Here is an 18578-nt window from a genome sequence, read left to right as displayed (position 1 = left end):
AAAACTAAATCAGAAACATAAACAAAAGGGCCTACAATCTTATGCTATTTTTTAATATGGTATTATCATGTGTTAGGTCATCGTTAGCCTTAAAAACTTAAGCTGCTAGAGAATAGGAGGAGAGAGACAAACATATATAGGTGTATCCCATACATCTCGCAAGCCAAAAAAATATGGGTAAAATAAATTGAACTAAAAACCACTCACAAAAAAGGCTTTAATACCATGTCAGACAACTCCTAACCTCGAAAACCTAAAGCAGTGAGAGAGTGACCCAACAACAATGAATATCAAACTTCGATGGTAAACTTACACGTACCAACCACGTGTATATGCAATATATCAACTGGTCTGCAGCTAGCCTTGATCCTGTTTAAAGGTGCTGATGCCTGATACCAGATGTCTATATATACTCACTCAGCACTCAGTTGGCACTGGACACCTTAGACTGAAAATCTTATCCACACCTCTATCCGTTTCCAAATGGCTAATTCTCGATCTCTTCCTCTATGTGAAAAAACCTCCTTAAAATTAACACACTACAGAGAGCCCAGGAAATTGCAATTTTGTTCCTCTTCATCTGTCTCCTTGTTTATCGTCTTCTCTCCCTCACTGACCATGGTTTAGTCAAACAATATGGGTAGAATATTTTCAGATATATTTCATTCTCCGAAAGGAGGTATTTATAATACAGGTTACAAACCCTAGTATGGTTTAATTAGGAAATAAGTGGAATCCTAATTACATAATATCTATACAAAAGGAAAAATAAATAAAACCCAAATAGAATAGGATATATTCTACTCGCCAACACTCCCCCTCAAGTTGGAGCAAAGACGTCACGCATGCCCAACTTGTCAAGCGAGTTGAGAAAGATATTTGTAGAAACAGCTTTCGTAAGAACATCAGCTAACTGATACTCTGAACGGATGAAGGGGAATGACACAATCTCCGCATCCAACTTTTCTTTAATGAAATTTTGATCAACCTCCACATGTTTTGTACGGTCATGTTGTACAGGATTATAAGTAATTGCAATCGCAGCCGTATTGTCACAGTATAAATCCATGAGTTTATTAGGCCCAAAACCAAGGTCTTTCAACAATCTTCTCAACCATAGTAACTCAGATACATCATGGGCCATTCCCCGATACTCGGCCTCAGCACTAGATCTAGACACCACCTTTTGTTTCTTGCTCCTCCACGTAACAAGATTGCCACCCACAAACATAAAATACCCAGATGTCGAACGCCTATCTGTGGCTGAACCTGCCCAATCAGCATCTGTATACCCTTCTACATTTGTATGGCCATACTTGGAGAAAATTAACCCCTTGCCAGGAGTTACTTTCAGATACCTTAAAATACGAGTCACAGCTCCCATATGATCTACACTAGGAGAGTGCATAAACTGACTCACTATATTTACAGCATACGCAATATCTGGACGAGTATGAGCCAAATAAATCAACTTCCCCACAAGTCGTTGATAACGTTCTTTATCAGTTGGAACTTGATCGGGATATATCCCCAACTTATGATTCTGCTCACTAGGGGTATCAATCGGTTTACAAACCAACATTCTAGTTTCTGCAAGTAAATCCAAAACATACTTTCTTTGGGATAGAAAAATACCATGTTTAGATCTGTCAACTTCAATCCCAAGAAAATACTTTAAATCACCCAATGATTTCATCTCGAACTCAGAAGCCAGATACTTCTGAAGACTCTGTATCTCTACATGATCATCTCCAGTCACAATCATATCATCAACATAAATAATTAAAGCTGTCAATTTACCTTTATGACGCTTCAGAAACAAAGTATGATCAAAGTTACTTTGCACATACCCAAACTTCTTCATAGATGCAGCAAATCTTCCAAACCACGCTCTTGGAGACTGCTTTAATCCATACAAGGATTTCCGTAGCTTGCACACCACACCCTCCTTAGAAGTCACAGGGATACCTGGCGGAGGATCCATATATATTTCTTCCTTGAGATCACCATAGAGGAATGCATTTTTGACATCAAATTGTAGCAGCGGCCAATCACGGTTAGCAGCTAAGGATAAGAGTATGCGTACAGTGTTAAGCTTAGCTACTGGAGCAAAAGTCTCTGTGTAATCCACTCCATATGTCTGAGTATACCCTTTTGCTACCAATCTTGCCTTGTAACGATCAATGGAACCATCAGCCTTGTGCTTCAAAGTAAACACCCATCTGCACCCAACTGCCTTTTTTCCTTTTGGTAAAGAAACTAACTCCCAAGTAGCATTCTTGTTCAAGGCTTCCATCTCCACATGCATTGCATCTACCCAGTTTTGATCAGATAGAGTATCCTGCAACTTAGTTGGCACACATACACTAGATAATTGACACAAATATGATGCATATGACTTAGATAAACGATGAGTTGACATATAATGGTTAATGGGATATTTAGACTTGACATGTATATCAGGAGAATATTGTACTTTAGGTTTCCCACGGGTAGTACGCGGGGGCAAAGAATAGGTAGGCATATCACTAGAAAGTACCTCATTATCACAACTTGATTGAGGCAATGGCAAGGCAGAGGGGGGTATATTATCAATTTCATCTGTACGAGAGTCGCCAATATCACTGTTATGTCCTTCTGAGAGAGGCTCGAAAACACCATCATTTTCGTCTGGCGACCGATCGTGGCTTTCCTCGCGATCGGTCGCGTCACTCGTATCGGTACTGTTATCGCTCGTCGACGCGGGCGACCGGTCGTTTCCAAGCAAATTCATTTGCGACCGGTCGCCCACTTCTACACGACCGGTCGTATCCAGACAGATTCATTTGCGACCGGTCGTTTCCTCACTGCGACCGGTCGCTTCGCTCGTATCGGTACTGTAGTCCCAGCTCGACGCGAGCGACCGATCGCGTCCTATGAGCGACCGGTCGTTTTCATCCTGTTCGCCAAAAAATTCCATATTTTCCATTCCGAAACTCTTCAATTCACTCCCCCTCTCCCCCTGAATTGAAGAGGAGGGAGAAACATAATATGGTACTTCTTCATGAAATGTGACATCCAAAGTGACATGTACCTTCTGAGTAGGCGGGTGATAACACTTATAACCTTTCTGAGTCGTAGAATAACCAATGAAGACACAGCGGAGAGCACAATGATCAAGTTTACTCCTTTGATGAGAGTAAACATGAACATACGCAACACACCCAAACACATTCGGAGGTAACTTAGAGACCGAAACCGGAGGAGTAAAAGCACATAACACATCAAGTGGAGTCTTGAAATCAAGAACCCAACTAGGAGTACGGTTAATCAAGTAGGCCGCGGCCAAGACACCATGTCCCCAAAGATGATGGGGAACAGACATATCCAACATAAGAGAGCGGGCAACTTCAAGTAACTGACGATTCTTCCTTTCAGACACGCCATTCTGTTGAGCAGTGAATGAAGTGGTAGTTTGGTGAATGATACCGTGATCACGAAAGAACTGATTCAATGTATGATTCACATATTCACCGCCATTATTGGTCCGAAAAACTTTAACATGAGCATGAAACTGAGTAGACACCATGGCACAAAAATCAGGGAGAATAGAGGCAACATCATGTTTATTCTTCATCAAATACACCCATGTTAAGCGAGTGAAGTCATCAATAAACGTAACAAACCAACGGAAACCATTTGAAGTCACACGAGCAGGTTCCCATACATCAGAATGGACTAACTCAAAAGGTAAGGCAGCTTTATTATTACTTAAGGAAAAAACAGTACGGTGACTCTTGGCCATTACACAAGTCTCACATTTGAAGCTAGACTCATCACAGGAGCGGAATAAAGATGGAAACAGACGCTTAAGGTAGCCAAATGACGGGTGTCCCAAGCGACGATGCCATAACTAAATTTGTTGTTTGTCTTTGACACTGCAACGTTGAACAGTATTAATGACACGATCACGAACTGGTGCAGAAGGTAATGTCAAATAATACAACCCCCATATCCGTTTACCATGCCCAATCACCTCGTGAGTCTTGAGATCCTGAAAAGAGTAATGGGTATTATAGAAAGTAGCAGAAGCATTAAGTGTATCAAGTAAGCGACCAACAGATAACAAGTTACAATGGATATTGGGAACTAATAACACACGAGACAAGGACAGAGTTGGGGTGAGAGAAATGGTGCCCTCGCCAGTAATTGGAGAGGGCAAACCATTAGCACTAGTTCTGTATGGGTCACGGGTGTTACTAGACAACTCATCAAAAAATTTAGCATTATAAGTTATATGATCAGAAGCACCAGTGTCAATTATCCAAGTATTAGAGCCAATACCTGGAATAGAGTCAGAAACACGCAAATTTGCAGAAGCAGCAGCAGCACCAACAATAGAATTATCACCCATGATTGTAGCAGAAACTCAACAAATCACACAGGGTATACAACAGATCACAGCACAGACACAAATATGGCAGATGCACGAAGACAACAGAGGCACAAACACAGTAGAGGTAGATGCACGAACACAGTAGAGGCACGCAGTAAAGGCACGAACACGACAGAGCACAAGGCACAAACACAGTAGAGGCAAATGCACGAACACAGTAGAGGCACAAACACGACAGAGCACACAGCGGAACACGGCAAAGGCACAGACACAAGAATCCTAAAAGAAATTATGGCACACAGTAGAACACGGGTGGGCACAACACACACAGGTCACCAGAAACTAGGCTCTGATACCAAGTCAAACAATATGGAAAGAATATTTTCAGATATATTTCATTCTCCGAAAGGAGGTATTTATAATACAGGTTACAAACCCTAGTAGGGTTTAATTAGGAAAATAAGTGGAATCCTAATTACATAATATCTATACAAAAGGAAAAATAAATAAAACCCAAATAGAATAGGATATATTTTACTCGCCAACAGGTTTTGTCTGGCTTCTTGCCTTCCTGTGTGAGTCTTGGTTTGCCTTCAATTGGGTTCTCACCCTCAACACCCAATGGACCCCTGTTGAATACAAAACATACCCTCAAAACCTCCTGCAACAGTATGTCACTTATATCTTTTTATACTTGTACATATATAATTTTAGTATGCTAATCTTGTGTGACATGGAATTAATGCTAATCTTCACCAAATTGATAACATGTTTGATTAATTAATGTTAATAAATATGCTTAATTAGGGTGCCAGAGCTTCCTGCAGTGGACATGTTTGTGGCAACAGCAGATGCAGAGCTAGAGCCACCCATCATCACAGTGAACACAGTGCTCTCTCTTCTTGCTGTAGATTATCCATCTCACAAGCTAGCTTGCTATGTTTCTGATTATGGCTGTTCACCTCTCACCCTCTACTCTCTCACTGAAGCCTCTAAATTTGCTCAGTTTTGGGTACCCTTTTGCAAAAAGTATAATATTCAAGTTAGAGCTCCATTCAGATACTTCTCTGGCAATTCCAAATTGCCAAGTGATAATCCAATTGGGTTTCTACAAGAATGGACCAAAATGAAGGTAGAATTTGGCCTTATGCTTGTTTAAATTTGTATATATCCAAACATAGTGAGCACCAAGCAGAAGACTAAATGTTCAGGATATCTAGCTAAGCTATCCTCATGCTCATGGTACAAATCTTTGTATGTCATCTTTGATTTTGTAGGATGAGTATCAAAAGCTCTGCCAAAAAATTGAAGTTGCTGTCCAAAATTTGGCAACCCTTGATTTTTCTGGAGACTATGTGGATTTTGCTCACATAGACAGAAGAAACCATCCCACCATAATCAAGGTTTCTCTCTCTTTCTCTCTCTCTCTCTCTCTCTCTCTCTCTCTCTCTCTCTCTCTCTCTCTCTCTCTCTCTCTTTATGTTTGAGCGATTGTCTTTTCAATCACTAATTTGGATCAATTTTGCACAGGTAATATGGGAGAACAAAGAAAGGCTTTCTAATGAGCTGCCACAATTACTTTATGTAGCCAGGGAGAAGCGTCCAAATCATTCACACCATTACAAAGCTGGCGCCATGAATGCTTTGGTGAGAATTTCCTTTCAGCCAAAGAAAACCATAGTATTTCATGTTGAATAAATTCTAGCAATGGCATTGGCTATATAAGTTTATCAGAAATACCCTGATTTTATCAAATGACTAATTTTTGAGTTTTATTATGTATAGACCAGGGTCTCTGGGGTGATGACAAATGCTCCATTTATGTTGAACGTCGACTGCGATATGTATGCCAACAATTCAAAGATCGTTCTTTATTCGATGTGCCTATTGCTTGGCTTCAAGCATGAAAAAGAAGGTGCATTTGTTCAGTACCCACAAATTTTCTACGACACTTAGAAAGATGATCCATTTGGAAACCAACTGGTTCTCCCTCTAAAAGTGCGTATATTTACAACCACACACGCACATTATATATGTTTTAATCATTTGCTTGTGCTGTATAATACTCGTTTTTCTTTATCGGATTTTCCTCACTGATTATTCTTATAGAAAGATTTTAACAAGGCCACATTGTAGCACGTCGTAGCCTAGAATTTTGTACCATTGATTAGGATATTACATATTTGTACTACATGCATGCATCTAACTAGCGTATAGAGGCTATATTTTGTAGACAATTTGGCCGGGATTCGCTGGGATACAAGGACCTTTCTATGCAGGGACCGGATGTTTTCACAGACGTAAAGTTATCTATGGTTTATCCTTAGTAGATAGTGAAAGGTACCTAAAATTCCTTATCAGTAGCTCTCATTCATCAAAAGAAAAAAAAAATTATCCCTATTTTGAGTACTTTAATTTTGTGGAGAGGTTTCATCTGTATACTTAGATGAATTTTCTAACTTATAAGGAAATCTGACGGATGTGACACTGGATAAAGAAGAGTTGGGAAATTCCATGGAGTTCATCGAATCAGCAACTCATATTTTATCAGAGAAAATTGATCATCCTCGTGACCTTTCCACTGCTGTTGTTGAGGCAGCCAACAAAGTTGCTGGTTCTGCGTACGAGTACAATACATTATGGGGGACAAAGGTTTGACTTTTTTTTTTGTTATTAACAAAGAAAAGAAATTAACTATATGTCCTAGTTAGCTTAAGAGCACTTCCATCCATCTCTTTTTGCCATGGCAAAAGGGGATTTAGGCTCCAAAAACAACCCCCACAAAGGAAAAGTTCCCATGGGAAGAAGTGGGCCCACTAAATTGGGCAAGCCTGAAAGTAAGACTTGTATGAGTTGCTGTCTGGGCAAGCTGATGTCAGCGTGACATTAGCTTAAGTGGTGAGAAAGGTGGGAAAAGAGATTTTTTTTCCTTAAAAAACCTTCGGTGCTTCGAGTACATGAAACAATTATTTCTCTCTCTTGTTGTGACTGATGAAAATGAAAAAGGTTTCTAGGGTTACAATCACACCGTCATCGCTGACGGACTTGAGATTTTGAGCATGTGAGTTTGGTGGACAGTGGTGATCCTAAGACTTTGTCCATGAGGGGGACATAATTGGATTATGTGACATTAGTTGAGTTATGTGGGGGCAAAGAGTACTAACTAACAAGTTACTCATTAGTTGTATAAATTGAGTAGACAATATAATTAATATTGAATGAATCTAGACTATAATATTAGTAAGTAAATACATTTGTTACAATATGACTGTCATACCGAAACATTACTTGTGAGAATGGAATTTGAAGTAATTTTGACATAGTAGGTAGGTTGGGTTTACGGGTCAGTCACGGAAGATATTTCTCCTCAAAAGTGATTCTATGGAAAAATATGTGGCCAGAATCAATCATAAACGAGTCCTAAGTGGCACTCTCTCTTTGAAGTAATTTTGACATAGTTGGGCTGATCCATTTCAGGTAGGCTGGCTTTATGGGTCAGTCACAGAAGATATCCTAACTGGGATGAAGATCCATGCAAGGGGCTGGAAGTCTATCTTATGCATGCCAGACCCACCAGGCTTTATCGGCTCTGCACCCTCATCTTCTCATATTGTGTTGACCCAAAGGAAGAGATGGGTCACAGGCCTCCTAGAAATTTTGTTCAGCAAAAATAGTCCCATCTTTGCTACCCTCTATGCTAAGTTGGAGTTTAGGCAGTGCTTGGCCTACACGAACGGGCTAATTTGGGGCCTAAATTCCATTCCTGATCTATGCTATACTATACTGCCAGCCTACTGTATCGTTACCAACTCACATTTCTTGCCCAAGGTAAAACTAAGTCATCTAGTTCATGTCATTTTAATTTTGTCAAATTATGAAGTACTAATATACTATTTTATAACACAAATCCGTACAATAATGCTAGAGTCACAAAATACTTTCACAACCATTGTTGAAAAATCAATCAAATACTATCACTTCATTTTGTGAATAAAATTTGGTCTCTCGTATTCAAGTTCGGATGCTATTTTTTATGTAGGTCGAAGAACCGGCTCTCATGATCTTCGTTGCTGTGTTTCTAATGAAGATTTTGTACACCCTACATTTTTACCTGGGATTTGGCCTATCAATCAAGCTATGGTGGAACCATGTGAGAATGGGGCCAGAGGGGAAAATACCCCGTTTAACTGCATCGCTATTTGGAGTTGTAGCCGTGGTATTCAAGCTTTTGGGTATATCTGAGGTGGCATTTGAAGTCACACAAAAGGACCAAAATTCCTCTTCAAGTGATGACCAAGAAGATGATGCCAATGCTGGTAGGTTCACCTTTGATGAGTCTCCAATATTTGTGCCGGCCACAACCCTCTTGTTTGTGCACTTCACAGCCCTGACCATGGGCTTGTTTGGGATGCAACCACCGGCTCGTGGTGCGGATGGGGCGGGGCTAGGTGAGATGATGTGCTGTGTTTGGGTGGTGCTATGTTTTTGGCCATTTCTCAAAGGGTTGTTTGGGAAGGGCAAATATGGAATTCCAATGCCTACTATATTCAAATAAGCTGCCTTGGCCTTGCTTTTCATGCACTTCTGTGGAAGGATCCCACTGCCTCTGCGCTGATGGATTACAATTATTCCTCTTGATGGGCTAAATGATAAATTTTCCCCTTATTATATTTTGTCCTGCATGTATTGTATTTGGATAATTATAAGATTAACATGAATAGTAGAATGTAACATCAACCCCTTTCTCTCAAATTTTAATACCTCTACATATACAATACAAATAACAAATACAAAACACAGTGGACGTAGCTCAATTTTATGAGTGAACTACTTTATTTCTTTGTGTTACGTGTGCGGTTGCATTGATATTTACTGCTTTTCAATTTCAACCGTCAACAATATCTATATTTGATTTACCATGGTCTAAGTGATTTAATTTCCTACATAAAAACTAATATAAATAAAAAAGGCTACAATCTTTTGGTATTTTGTTTATATGTGTTAGGACATCGTTAGCGTCAAAAACTTAATATTGAACTGAGAACCATCCACGAAGAAGTCTCTAATACCATGTCAGACAACCATTAGCTTTGAAAAACTTGAGCGATTATAGAGGGAGCCAACAATGTACATCTAAATCCGTTTTTATGTTATTTCGTACTGCACAATTTCTTTGTTTGTGGGATCGTTTTCTCACGAAAGGGAATTAAAATATAGCTTTGAAAAACTTGAGTGTCACGAAAGGGAATTAAAATATAGCTTTGAAAAACTTGAGTGATTATAGAGGGAGCCAACAATGTACATCAAGCTTAGATGGTAACCTTACACCAAGCACATATAAGTCAATTTGGCTCCAACTAGCCTTCATTTGTTTGTCAAAAGTTTGAATTCATTAAGACAGATAACAATGATTGATGCTGACGCCTGTCTGATATCATGTCTCTATATACTCACTCAGTTGGCACTGGCCGCCTTAGACCGACAATCTCATCCACACCTCTATCTGTTTCTAAATGGCTAATTCTCAATCTCTTCCTCTATGTGAAAAAACACCCCTCAAAATTAACACACTACAGAGAGCCCAGGAAATTGCAATTTTGTTCCTCTTCATCTGTCTCCTTGTTTATCGTCTGCTCTCCCTCACTGACCATGGTTTTGTCTGGCTTCTTGCCTTCCTGTGTGAGTCTTGGTTTACCTTCAATTGGGTTCTCACCCTCATCATCCAATGGACCCCTGTTGAATACAAAACTTACCCTGAAAACCTCTTGCAACAGTATGTCACTTCTCAATTATATATATTAATCTCTTGACCAAATTGATAACATGTTTGATTAATGTTAATAAATCTGCTTAATTAGGGTGCCAGAGCTTCCTGCAGTGGACATGTTTGTGACAACAGCAGATGCAGACCTAGAGCCGCCCATCATCACAGTGAACACAGTGCTCTCTCTTCTTGCTGTAGATTATCCATCTCACAAGCTAGCTTGCTATGTTTCTGATGATGGCTGCTCACCTCTCACCCTCTACTCTCTCACCGAAGCCTCTAAATTTGCTCAGTTTTGGGTACCCTTTTGCAAAAAGTATAATATTCAAGTTAGAGCTCCATTTAGATACTTCTCTGGCAATTCCAAATTGCCAAGTGATAATCCAATTGGGTTTCTACAGGAATGGACAAAAATGAAGGTAGAATTTGGCCTTATGCCTGTTTAAATTTGTATATATCCGAACATAGTGAGCACCAAGCAGAAGACAAAAGGTTCAAGATATTTAGCTAAGCTATCCTCATGCTCATGGTACAAATCTTTGCATGTCATCTTTGATTTTGTAGGATGAGTATCAAAAGCTCTGCCAAAAAATTGAAGATGCTGTCCAAAATTTGGCAACCCTTGATTTTTCTGGAGACTCTGGGGATTTTGCTGACATAGACAAAAGAAACCATCCCACTATAATCAAGGTGCTCTCTCTCTCTCTCTCTCTCTCTCTCTCTTTATGTTTGAGAGATTGTCTTTTCAATCACTAATTTGGATAAAGTTTGCACAGGTAGTTTGGGAGAACAAAGAGAATAATGGGGTGCCACATTTAGTTTATGTAGCCAGGGAGAAGCGTTCAGATCAATCACATCACCACAAGGCTGGCGCCATGAATGTTTTGGTGATAATTTCCTTTCAGCCAAAGAAAACCATAGTATTTCGCATTTTAAATATTTTAAATACATGTTGAATAAATTCTATTCTAGTAATGGCTATAAAAGTTTATCAGAAATACCCTGATTTTCCAAGTGACCAATTTTTGAGTTTTATTATGTATAGACCAGGGTCTCTGGTGTGATGACAAATGCTCCATTTATGTTGAACGTCGACTGCGATATGTATGCCAACAATTCAAAGATCGTTCTGTATGCGATGTGCCTATTGCTCGGCTTCAAGCATGAAAAAGAAGGTGCATTTGTTCAGTACCCACAAATGTTCTACGACACTTTGAAAGATGATCCATTTGGAAACCAACTGGTTCTCCCTCTAAAAGTGCGTATATTTACAACCACACACGCACATTATATATGTTTTAATTATTTGCTTGTGCTGTAGTAGTTTTTTTTCCTGCATCGAATTTCATTCACTGATTATATTTTAACGGGACCACTTTGTAGCACACCGGGACGTAGAATTTATAGTTGCGTTGATGTTGGCTTTTGTTTGAATGAAAGTCTTTCTTTGATAAAAACAAAAAATATTTTTGGATCTTTTGACCTAGACATGCATCATTGATCTAGTTTAGGGACCTACCGTAATTGACTTTTGGGCTATCTTTTGTAGTTATCTTGGCCAGGGTTCGCTGGGATGCAAGGACCTCTCTATGCAGGGACCGGATGTTTTCACAGACGTAAAGTTATCTACGGTTTTTCCTTTACGGATTGTGAAGGTACCTAAAATTCCTTATAAGTAGCACTCATTAATCAAAATATTTATTTAAAAAAATCCATATTTTTGAGCACTTTATTGTAGTCAAAGATATAGCTTTAATTATGTGGAGTGGTTTCATATCTATACTTTGATTAATTTTCTAAATTCCAAGGAAATCTGAGGGATGTGGCATTGGATCAAGAACGGTTTGGAAATTCCACGGAGTTAATCGAATCAGCAACTCATACTTTATCAGAGAAAATTGATCATCCTCATGACCTTTCCAGTGCTGTTGAGGCAGCCAACAAAGTTGCCGGTTCTTCGTACGAGCACAATACATTGTGGGGTACAAAGGTTTGAGCAATTATATATGTTTTCTGTTCTTATTTAAAAATGACTCTCGGTTAGTTTAAGGGCTCGTTTGGAATTGATTATGGAGATGTCAATAATCGCTCTTATGGAGAAGCACTCTTCTCACCATAATCACTTAAAATCACTAAAAGTGATTATATGGAGAAACAAGCGGGAGATACTTCTCCTCAAAAGTGATTCTATGGAAAAGCATGTGGCCAGAATCACTCATAAACGAGTCCTAAGTGGCACTCTCTCTTTGAAGTAATTTTGACATAGTTGGGCTGATCCATTTCAGGTAGGCTGGCTTTATGGGTCAGTCACAGAAGATATCCTAACTGGGATGAAGATCCATGCAAGGGGCTGGAAGTCTATCTTATGCATGCCAGACCCACCAGGCTTTATCGGCTCTGCACCCTCATCTTCTCATATTATGTTGACCCAAAGGAAGAGATGGGTCACAGGCCTCCTAGAAATTTTGTTCAGCAAAAATAGTCCCATCTTTGCTACCCTCTATGCTAAGTTGGAGTTTAGGCAGTGCTTGGCCTACACGACCGTGCTAATTTGGGGCCTACATTCCATTCCTGATCTATGCTATACTATACTGCCAGCCTACTGTATCATTACCAACTCACATTTCTTGCCCAAGGTAAAACTAAGCCATCTATTCATGTCATTTTAATTTTGTCAAATTATGAAGTACTAATATACTATTTTATAACACAAATCCGTACAATAATGCTAGAGTCACAAAATACTTTCACAATCATTTTGTGAATAAATTTAGTATCTCATTTTCAAGTTCAAATGCTATTTTTTATGTAGGTCAAAGAACCGGCTCTCATAATCTTTGTTGCCGTGTTTCTAATGAAGATTTTGTACACCTTACGTTTTTACCTGGGATCTGGCCTATCAATCAATCAATGGTGGAACCATGTGAGAATGGGGCCATCGGGGAAAATACCCTATTTAACTACATCGTTATTTGGAGTTGTAACCGTGGTATTCAAGCTTTTGGGTATATCTGAGGTGGCATTTGAAGTCACACAAAAGGACCAATATTCCTCTTCAAGTGATGACCAAGACGATGATGGCAACGCTGGTAGGTTCACTTTTGATGAGTCTCCAATATTTGTGCCGGCCACAACCCTCTTGTTTGTGCACTTCACAGCCCTAGCCATGGGCTTGTTTGGGATGCAACCACCGGCTCATGGTGCGGATGGGGCGGGGCTAGGTGAGATGATGTGCTGTGTTTGGGTGGTGCTATGTTTTTGGCCATTTCTCAAAGGGTTGTTTGGGAAGGGCAAATATGGAATTCCAATGCCCACTATATTCAAATCAGCTGTCTTGGCCTTGCTTTTCATGCACTTCTGTGGAAGGATCCCTCTGCCACTGCGCCGCTGATGGACTATTTTTTTTTTTGGACAACGAATCCGCTGATGGACTATAGTTCCTCTTGGATAGGATATTTGATAAAATTTCCATTATTGTTATTGTTTTTCCTAATTGTATTTTGTTTGAATAAAGAAAATACTTTCCTTCTTATCATGTAAATAGGAGCTTATACATTACTATCAACAAGAGTATGACGTGCGTGCATAAGTTTTTATTTTTATGTTTTTGATGAATTATTTTTGCATATGAGGAGAAATATCTCCTTAGAGGGAAGAAGGTAAGCAGTATTCTTTGAATAATTATGAAGATTAACATGAATAATTGAATTGACATCAACCCCTCTTTCCTTAATTATTCACTATTTCTATGATGTTTTCACATTTTGTTAAATTTAAGTTATTTTGTAACATTCAAATATTATATACAAAATTTAAGTAATTTTGTATCATCCAAACAGCTTATTGGGTTTATTAAATGTTTGTTGTAGGCTTGAGGGACGTAGGAAAAGAGGACAAAAGCTAGCCTAGTTTGCATGGCAGCATATGGAACTAGGGCAATTAACCTAACTAATGTACTATTTTCTTTTATCCTTTTCTTGTCAGCTTGTGTAATAAATAAATGTTCACATTTTACTTATAAATAATAATCTACTCTTGTACAAGGCAAATTCATTATTCATATAGTGAAGTTCTTTTTTTTGTAGTTATAATATTTGGGAAAAGAGAATTATTGAAACTTCCATATGCCTATTAACCAATAAAATGGTTATTCTAATACAAAACTACAACTATCCACACATGTTATAAAAAATTAAAAAGCTGTAAAATCACAATATGCATTTATGACTAATTCCAACCAAAATTGACTAAATAGAACAAAAATTAAGAGTTTTGACTCCCACTAATTACAATTAGATTCTAATTACGGACGAGAGACCAATGAATGATACATGTAAATGCGTTGCATCATAATTAAGTAGAATTCAAGCTATGAGATTTAAGGAATTCTCTTTCAATACAACGCGCTTTTTCGTTCACAGTTAAGAAGACTCGGGAAAAACATTGGGCCCCCATGTATTTTACAAGTGAAAGTCCAGCAGAGTATGCAAGGCGCACACAATAAATATTCTGAAAATTACGGAATCAAAAAAAGATAAAACTATATCCAAAAACAAGGAAAGAAAGTAAAATAAATACCAAAGGCTATAAAAACTCAATAAGAGGCCTTCATGAAGGAGTCCAAGTCCCAACCAAACGCCTCCATACCAATCCTCTCACTCTCCTCCCTCACTACACTCACTATACAAGAAAATAGAGATCTGAAGAGACCAAGGCATTTTCTTCTCTTTGATTGTTTGGCATTGCTAATTCATTTCTCCAATAATTAATGGCTGTCATCACTGAATCTTTGCTCGGCGATCAATCATCATCACCGCCACCGGAAGCTACATCGGGTCAAAACAACTCAGAGTCGACCCGGCCTAATGATGCTGACCCGTTCAAAAAGGTGAATGTGGAGCAGTGGATTCTTGAGCTTCGCGACAGACGTACCCGAGAAAACGCACTGCAACGCCTCTCCAAGGTCATGACTGATCGTGATCGTATATACATTTATCATTTTCGTATCTAATTTCTTTTCTTATGTTTATGCATTTCATATACATATATTTCTTGGTATATTTTTGTACATGATTCATGTCGCTCAAAACGATTTCATAGTATTAGCTCTATAATTTTTCAAGATAAAAAATGTATTTGCATGTCACCAGTCTATATCTGCCACGTGCTTTGTATGAGCATATCTCTGTGGGTTAGTTTAGCCACATGTGCAAAAATGAGATTAGCCAAGCTGATTAGAGCAGATGTGCTCCGACTCTTCCAATCCCCCTTCTTTTAGTTTAGAATATTACTTGTATAAAAAATAAAAAATGAAAGTTTAGCCACATGCATATATATTACTGGGTACTTTTTTTGTTTCTCTTTATTTTAATTTTTATTAATTGTTTGTGGTCCTCAATATACAGATCAGGGAAATTCGTGAGGACTTGGCTCCGTTGCTGTGGCATTCCTTTGGCACCACATATACATTGTTAAAGGTATGGCGCGTAACTTGGTTTTGTTTTATTTATTTATTTTTAATTTGATGAAATGGGTGGAATTAACGCTTAAACACATAAAAACTAAATGACAGAGATAACTTAATTATATATATATATATATATATTATGATTTTTCTCATTGCAAATTTCTTAATTTTCGAGATTGATATTCATGATGATTTATTTATATTTTCATCATTTTAGGAAATTCTTGAAGTGTACCCAATGGTCGCATCTCCACATCTTCTTACTCATGAGGCATCAAATCGAGCATGCAACACACTCTCTCTATATCAGGTTATATCTACCTACCTATATGTTCGCCCTCATTGGCGGAGTCAATTAAGGCCCACAAGGATCACTTGACCCTTCTCAATATTTTGAAAATATTATATTTATCTATGTTATCCAAGTTGTTTTATAGCTATATTTACTATATTGACCCTTCTCACAAATGTAAATTGTCTACAATGAACATGAATATGATCTATATTTGTTTTCATGTCTTCATATGTCATTTATATGTGTGTGTCATGGATTTTATTTGATTTTCTCATTCTATCTAAAATAAACTTTTAATACTCTTTCATTATTTTTAGGTTGCTAGAATTTGGGTTATACTTACTAAAATATTAAATTTGTAAATTTGAAATTTAATCATTATAATGAATTATATATATATTTTCCTATAAAAACTAATTTCCTAAGCTATTTATAGTTGACCCTTCTTGATAGAATTTCTGGCTCCGCCACTGTTCGCCCTATCATTTTTGTTTTCTCTTTAATTCTCATGTCAGTCTCTTCATACTTCAATTCAAGAGAACTTTTGATGACATACATTTTAGGAATTAAAGATAATGATGGTTTTTATGAAGTCTTTATTCTTGTAATGAATTATTACCTAAGAAAGTAAGCTTAAATTGTCATGTTGCTTTTGTACAAGTAAATGGCATTTAATATGTTTATTATTTTGTTTCTACAGTGCGTAGCTGCTCATCCAGAGACAAGAAATCTATTTGTCAAAGGTAAGTTTGTTAAAATAATGGGATCGTTTAGTTCCTACGATTGGAATGGATTGGATAAGTCACTAAATCTAAGGTATGTTGAAGGAGGAAATGAAGGTAGAGGTGAATAATTTTTCATTTTGGGGGGATTAGGAGGGGTATAAGTTATAAAATGTTTTTATCCTACTATTTACTGGGGATTAAATGAGACAAGTTTTCTTCATGAGTAATTCAGCTTCTACACCTTCAAATTGGTATTAAAAAAATTCGTTTCTTCGTTAAAACATGCTTTAAATATACGGAGTTATCCTATCCAATCTAGTACTAGACACCAGACGAGCCCCAGGTATGAGGACTTCATTTACTTTTGGGACTTATCTTACGAGAAGAGGGCTTCCTGTAAAGTAACGAGAGGAAGTTATAGTTTGAGTTTTGTAGTCATGCAATGCATCTAATTAATTGAATTGTATACATGCTGTGTGCAGCCAACATTCCAATGTATATCTACCCTTTCCTCGGCACTAAGAGCAAGGAAAAACCTTATGAATATCTGAGGCTGTCCAGCTTGGGTGTTATTGGTGCCCTTGTGAAGGTATATGTATGAAATTATGTTTATGCCTTCAATCCCATTTTCATTCCCTTCTATTTTTCAACAATTTAATGTTCTTTGAACTTAATGAAATAATGATAATTTGGACCCCCCTTTCCTTCCTTGTTCAGGATAATGATGAAGACATCATCACTTTCCTTCTCCAAACTCAAGTGTTCTGCTACTGCATCCGCTGCATTGAAGTTGGCACTATACTGTCAAGAACTGTAAGTAACAAGGAAGTTTATACATATAATTGTTCCAAAACTCATGGCTGTAAGTTGGGAATTTCTGTATGGTAATTTATGTAGCAATTGTTACTTGAATTTAGTAAATTGGAAACAAAACACACAGATAACAGGAATTTTCTGCCTGGAATAGGGAAATCACATTTTTTTATATACAAGCGATGCTGGGGGATGGGTGAAATCAAACCTAGGACCTCAGATGATGCAGGACCAAATGCTTTTAACCACTTGAGATACAAGTCTCTTGCTTTTTTTTTTTTGGACAAAGGGAAATCACAATTTGAATTGCACCCTATTTGCATCTGTCTCCTTGTTTGATCATAAGGCTTAAGATTGATGTGCCTTTGAATGTACAGGTGGCCACATTCATAATTGAAAGAATTCTGATCAGTGATCAGGGAATGAAGTACTGCATCACTTTCGCTGATAGATTCTATGTCATCACTCAAGTTCTTAGCAGGATGCTCGATAAGCTTCCCGAAGAACCCTCCCACCGGCTGCTCAAGCTCATCATTCACTGCTTTCTCAGGCTCTCAGATGGTCTAACGTTAGTAATTAAGTTATTCTTAAGGGTCCAGAGATATTGGCATTACTTTCATTTGTTTGATTATAAGCAAGTTTGGTGTTTGAAATTTTCACAGCAGGGACGTTGACAGCTTAAGCCTATGTCTCCCTAGGAGCTTGAGGGATTCTAGAGTTATTAACCTCGTCTCTGTAAGTTCTTGACATACTTTGAACACTTCTATAATGGTGGATCCATTGCCGAGAGGTATTTAGGATATCTGAGTTTCACATCAAAACCCCAAGATTCATACTGAGACACTTCTATTTTCCAGGAAGACCCGGTAGCCATGTCGTATCTGAGGCGCCTGTATTGCAACGTTGCTGCAGGGAGGAAGCCTAATGGAGCAGCTGGGAAGCAGCCTAATGGAGCATCAGGTGCCGAGTCCAATGGTCGCGTGGCTAAAGGCTGAATGGCAAACCATGGCATCCATCCATGCTGATCAGGCACCACCACCACAGAAGAAATACCATCCACACAGAATGAAGAATATAGTCGTACTTTCTTTCTCGTTGTAATTCTCGTGTATCATGTTTTAGAATAAATGCAACTGTAG

At 38.2% G+C, this 18578-nt stretch overlaps 2 protein-coding genes and 1 pseudogene across 3 annotated transcripts; all 3 read left to right on the top strand.

Annotated features, from left to right (window-relative positions):
- Nucleotides 1-283: 283 nt before the first annotated feature.
- LOC110764295 (cellulose synthase-like protein H1) lies at nt 284-9106 on the top strand (annotated as a pseudogene). Its single transcript, XR_015834558.1, has 9 exons — nt 284-303; nt 5183-5507; nt 5653-5778; nt 5906-6022; nt 6161-6373; nt 6609-6708; nt 6822-7027; nt 7853-8203; nt 8415-9106. The product of XR_015834558.1 is annotated as a cellulose synthase-like protein H1 (transcript).
- Nucleotides 9107-9834: 728 nt separating this feature from the next.
- On the top strand, nt 9835-13754 carry LOC110764269 (cellulose synthase-like protein H1). Its single transcript, XM_088251265.1, has 9 exons — nt 9835-10148; nt 10234-10558; nt 10704-10829; nt 10916-11026; nt 11185-11397; nt 11689-11794; nt 11948-12129; nt 12425-12775; nt 12952-13754. The coding sequence occupies exons 1-9, from the start codon at nt 9889-9891 to the stop codon at nt 13528-13530; spliced, it is 2253 nt and encodes a 750-aa protein (XP_088107391.1). The 5' UTR covers nt 9835-9888; the 3' UTR covers nt 13531-13754.
- A 1031-nt stretch (nt 13755-14785) lies between these two features.
- LOC110764297 (uncharacterized) lies at nt 14786-18569 on the top strand. The gene is made up of 9 exons (XM_088249787.1): nt 14786-15102; nt 15545-15616; nt 15824-15916; nt 16602-16644; nt 17109-17215; nt 17344-17439; nt 17817-18007; nt 18102-18174; nt 18297-18569. Exons 1-9 carry the CDS (start codon nt 14908-14910, stop codon nt 18432-18434), a joined length of 1008 nt encoding a protein of 335 aa, XP_088105913.1. The 5' UTR covers nt 14786-14907; the 3' UTR covers nt 18435-18569.
- The last annotated feature ends 9 nt before the right edge of the window (nt 18570-18578 follow it).

Source organism: Prunus avium, chromosome 3 (assembly GCF_965620075.1).
Source record: "Prunus avium chromosome 3, drPruAviu1.hap1.1, whole genome shotgun sequence".
In the NCBI taxonomy this organism is placed as follows: Eukaryota; Viridiplantae; Streptophyta; class Magnoliopsida; order Rosales; family Rosaceae; genus Prunus; species Prunus avium.
The sequence above is the reverse complement of the archived record's forward strand: the minus strand, read 5'-3'. Positions and strand labels throughout refer to the sequence as shown.

Excerpts from the sequence above, each read along its gene's own strand:
- LOC110764269 (XM_088251265.1), top strand. The coding sequence starts at position 9,889 with ATGGCTAATTCTCAATCTCTTCCTCTATGTGAAAAAACACCCCTCAAA. Across the intron at positions 11,398-11,688 it reads AACTGGTTCTCCCTCTAAAA|TTATCTTGGCCAGGGTTCGC; the intron begins GTGCGTATATTT and ends TATCTTTTGTAG. Across the intron at positions 12,776-12,951 it reads ACTCACATTTCTTGCCCAAG|GTCAAAGAACCGGCTCTCAT; the intron begins GTAAAACTAAGC and ends TTTTTTATGTAG.
- LOC110764297 (XM_088249787.1), top strand. The coding sequence starts at position 14,908 with ATGGCTGTCATCACTGAATCTTTGCTCGGCGATCAATCATCATCACCG. Across the intron at positions 16,645-17,108 it reads AAGAAATCTATTTGTCAAAG|CCAACATTCCAATGTATATC; the intron begins GTAAGTTTGTTA and ends TGCTGTGTGCAG. Across the intron at positions 17,440-17,816 it reads GCACTATACTGTCAAGAACT|GTGGCCACATTCATAATTGA; the intron begins GTAAGTAACAAG and ends TTGAATGTACAG.